The 4449-nt window shown below is 48.8% G+C and overlaps 1 protein-coding gene across 1 annotated transcript in view; it reads right to left on the reverse strand.

Moving 5' to 3' along the window:
- Nucleotides 1-2742: 2742 nt before the first annotated feature.
- The window catches only part of tmtops3a (teleost multiple tissue opsin 3a), a 32054-nt gene continuing 30347 nt past the window's right edge, over nt 2743-4449 (reverse strand). The window contains exon 4 of the mRNA XM_062043857.1: nt 2743-2937. Within this exon, the coding sequence (XP_061899841.1) occupies nt 2743-2937 (195 nt within the window). The remainder of the gene's footprint in view (nt 2938-4449) is intronic.

Genomic DNA, 4449 nt, shown 5'->3' on the forward strand with positions numbered 1-4449 from the left:
TCTTCAAACTAGGGCCCGCGGACCATCAGCCTCTTCAAACTAGGGCCCGCGGACCATCAGCCTCTTCAAACTAGGGCCCACCGACCATCAGCCTCTTCAAACTAGGGCCCGCGGACCATCAGCCTCTTCAAATTAGGGCCCGCGGACCATCAGCCTCTTCAAACTAGGGCCCACCGACCGTCAGCCTCTTCAAACTAGGGCCCACCGACCATCGGCCTCTTCAAACTAGGGCCCGCGGACCATCAGCCTCTTCAAACTAGGGCCCGCGGACCATCAGCCTCTTCAAACTAGGGCCCACCGACCATCAGCCTCTTCAAACTAGGGCCCGCGGACCATCAGCCTCTTCAAATTAGGGCCCGCGGACCATCAGCCTCTTCAAACTAGGGCCCACCGACCATCAGCCTCTTCAAACTAGGGCCCACCGACCATCGGCCTCTTCAAACTAGGGCCCGCGGACCATCAGCCTCTTCAAACTAGGGCCCGCGGACCATCAGCCTCTTCAAACTAGGGCCCACCGACCATCAGCCTCTTCAAACTAGGGCCCACCGACCATCAGCCTCTTCAAACTAGGGCCCACCGACCATCAGCCTCTTCAAACTAGGGCCCACCGACCATCGGCCTCTTCAAACTAGGGCCCACCGACCATCAGCCTCTTCAAACTAGGGCCCGCAGACCATCGACCTCTTCAAACTAGGGCCCGCAGACCATCGCCCTCTTCAAACTAGGGCCCACCGACCATCGACCTCTTCAAACTAGGGCCCACCGACCATCAGCCTCTTCAAACTAGGGCCCGCGGACCATCAGCCTCTTCAAACTAGGGCCCACCGACCATCAGCCTCTTCAAACTAGGGCCCACCGACCATCGGCCTCTTCAAACTAGGGCCCGCGGACCATCAGCCTCTTCAAACTAGGGCCCGCGGACCATCGGCCTCTTCAAACTAGGGCCCACCGACCATCAGCCTCTTCAAACTAGGGCCCACCAACCATCAGCCTCTTCAAACTAGGGCCCACCGACCATCGGCCTCTTCAAACTAGGGCCCACTGACCATCAGCCTCTTCAAACTAGGGCCCACCAACCATCAGCCTCTTCAAACTAGGGCCCACCGACCATCGGCCTCTTCAAACTAGGGCCCACCGACCATCAGCCTCTTCAAACTAGGGCCCGCAGACCATCGACCTCTTCAAACTAGGGCCCGCAGACCATCGCCCTCTTCAAACTAGGGCCCGCAGACCATCAGCCTCTTCACACTAGGGCCCACCAACCATCAGCCTCTTCAAACTAGGGCCCACCGACCATCGGCCTCTTCAAACTAGGGCCCGCAGACCATCGACCTCTTCAAACTAGGGCCCGCAGACCATCGCCCTCTTCAAACTAGGGCCCGCAGACCATCAGCCTCTTCACACTAGGGCCCACCAACCATCAGCCTCTTCAAACTAGGGCCCACCGACCATCGGCCTCTTCAAACTAGGGCCCACCGACCATCAGCCTCTTCAAACTAGGGCCCGCCGACCATCGGCCTCTTCAAACTAGGGCCCGCCGACCATCGGCCTCTTCAAACTAGGGCCCACCGACCATCAGCCTCTTCAAACTAGGGCCCGCGGACCATCAGCCTCTTCAAACTAGGGCCCGCGGACCATCAGCCTCTTCAAACTAGGGCCCGCCGACCATCAGCCTCTTCAAACTAGGGCCCGCCGACCATCAGCCTCTTCAAACTAGGGCCCACCGACCATCGGCCTCTTCAAACTAGGGCCCACCGACCATCGGCCTCTTCAAACTAGGGCCCGCCGACCATCGACCTCTTCAAACTAGGGCCCGCGGACCATCGGCCTCTTCAAACTCACAAGTTTTATTAGCAACCTGTAGAGAGATTTGAATTCACTTTAATGGTCAGAATGTATTCTGCTGCTTTGTCGCCATCTTGTGGACAATGAAAGTCAACGTCCACCCTACCATATTTTGAATGAAGTCAAACCCACAGCATTTACTTATATGACCCAATGCACAACACCAACAAAACTGGAAGCAACACAAAAAGCCAACAGACATGCTCACACACAACACAACATAACACCATTTGTGGCCATGCACCATTAAGAAAAATTCAGAATTACACCCATTTCACTTCATTACAATGCATGATGGGAAAAATGCAAATGACTTTTATCCATGTTTGGCACATTTTTGCTACTTGATATTTATGATTATTACAAAACTTTAATGAGGTCATCACGGAAGTAAACACATTTGAAGTCAAAGTTTCTCATACTCTTGATAACATATTTAATTACTTATATATCCATTATGTTGTATGCCCCACAGCATACAGTATGTACAGTATCTACATATGCACCACAACATACAGTATATACAGTATCTACAAGGACAACAAAAGACATTCTTGGTCACGTGTAACTTGATGTCAAAGTCACTTGTATGAAGTTTGTGAAGGTCAACTTAGTTCCTGTTCTGTAGAACTCTGACTAGAAGAAGTCAAGCCGAGTGTTGACATTCCGAGTGCACAAGCGAGTAATGAGGCCACATGGTGGTGAACGTCATGATGACTGCGCTGTTGTCGTCTGGCTTCAGTGTGAGTGTGGTCACATGACCTGGTTTGGCCGAGGTGAAACCTTGAAAGGAGCACACTGCTCGCCACAGACGGAATTACCATCAGCACCAAACTGTCTTTGTGCAAAACACTTCTACAGACAATCACATTTTTACTTCGCTGAGAGTTCTGCTCTTCACTGGGTGATGTTTGCAGAGCACGCATGTGGCGTGTAGTGAACAACCAGGCCATGGCGGCCGCTGGTAGTGGCGTGCACCAGAGAAGATAACCTCTGTGACTTCGGGGTCGCTCGCACTTCCTGGACCGGCTCAGCTCTGCAGCGCACCAAGGTCATCAGACATCTGGAAAACTGCAGGAATAGAACATACATCTGGCAACCAACATCAGACATCTGTAAAACTGCAGGAATACAACATACATCTGGCAACCAACATCAGACATCTGGAAAACTGCAGGAATACAACATACATCTGGCAACCAACATCAGACATCTGGAAAACTGCAGGAATACAACATACATCTGGCAACCAACATCAGACATCTGGAAAACTGCAGGAATACAACATACATCTGGCAACCAACATCAGACATCTGGAAAACTGCAGGAATACAACATACCTCTGGCAACCAACATCAGACATCTGGAAAACTGCAGGAATACAACATACATCTGGCAACCAACATCAGACATCTATAAAACTGCAGGAATACAACATACATCTGGCAACCAACATCAGACATCTGGAAAACTGCAGGAATACAACATACATCTGGCAACCAACATCAGACATCTATAAAACTGCAGGAATACAACATACATCTGGCAACCAACATCAGACATCTATAAAACTGCAGGAATCCAAAATACATCTGGCAACCAACATCAGACATCTATAAAACTGCAGGAATACAACATACATCTGGCAACCAACATCAGACATCTGGAAAACTGCAGGAATACAACATACATCTGGCAACCAACATCAGACATCTATAAAACTGCAAGAATACAACATACATCTGGCAACCAACATCAGACATCTGGAAAACTGCAGGAATACAACATACATCTGGCAACTAACATCAGACATCTGTAAAACTGCAGGAATACAACATACATCTGGCAACCAACATCAGACATCTATAAAACTGCAGGAATACAACATACATCTGGCAACCAACATCAGACATCTATAAAACTGCAGGAATACAACATACATCTGGCTACCAACATCAGACATCTGTAAAACTGCAGGAATACAACATACATCTGGCAACCAACATCAGACATCTGGAAAACTGCAGGAATACAACATACATCTGGCAACCAACATCAGACATCTGGAAAACTGCAGGAATACAACATACATCTGGCAACCAACATCAGACATCTGTAAAACTGCAGGAATACAACATACATCTGGCAACCAACATCAGACATCTGGAAAACTGCAGGAATACAACATACATCTGGCAACCAACATCAGACATCTGGAAAACTGCAGGAATACAACATACATCTGGCAACCAACATCAGACATCTGGAAAACTGCAGGAATACAACATACATCTGGCAACCAACATCAGACATCTGTAAAACTGCAGGAATACAACATACATCTGGCAACCAACATCAGACATCTATAAAACTGCAGGAATACAACATGCATCTGGCAACCAACATCAGACATCTATAAAACTGCAGGAATACAACATACATCTGGCAACCAACATCAGACATCTATAAAACTGCAGGAATACAACATACATCTGGCAACCAACATCAGACATCTGTAAAACTGCAGGAATACAAAATACATCTGGCAACCAACATCAGACATCTATAAAACTGCAGGAATACAACATACATCTGGCAACCAAC

This window comes from Entelurus aequoreus, linkage group LG04 (genome assembly GCF_033978785.1).
Source record: "Entelurus aequoreus isolate RoL-2023_Sb linkage group LG04, RoL_Eaeq_v1.1, whole genome shotgun sequence".
NCBI lineage: Eukaryota > Metazoa > Chordata > Actinopteri > Syngnathiformes > Syngnathidae > Entelurus > Entelurus aequoreus.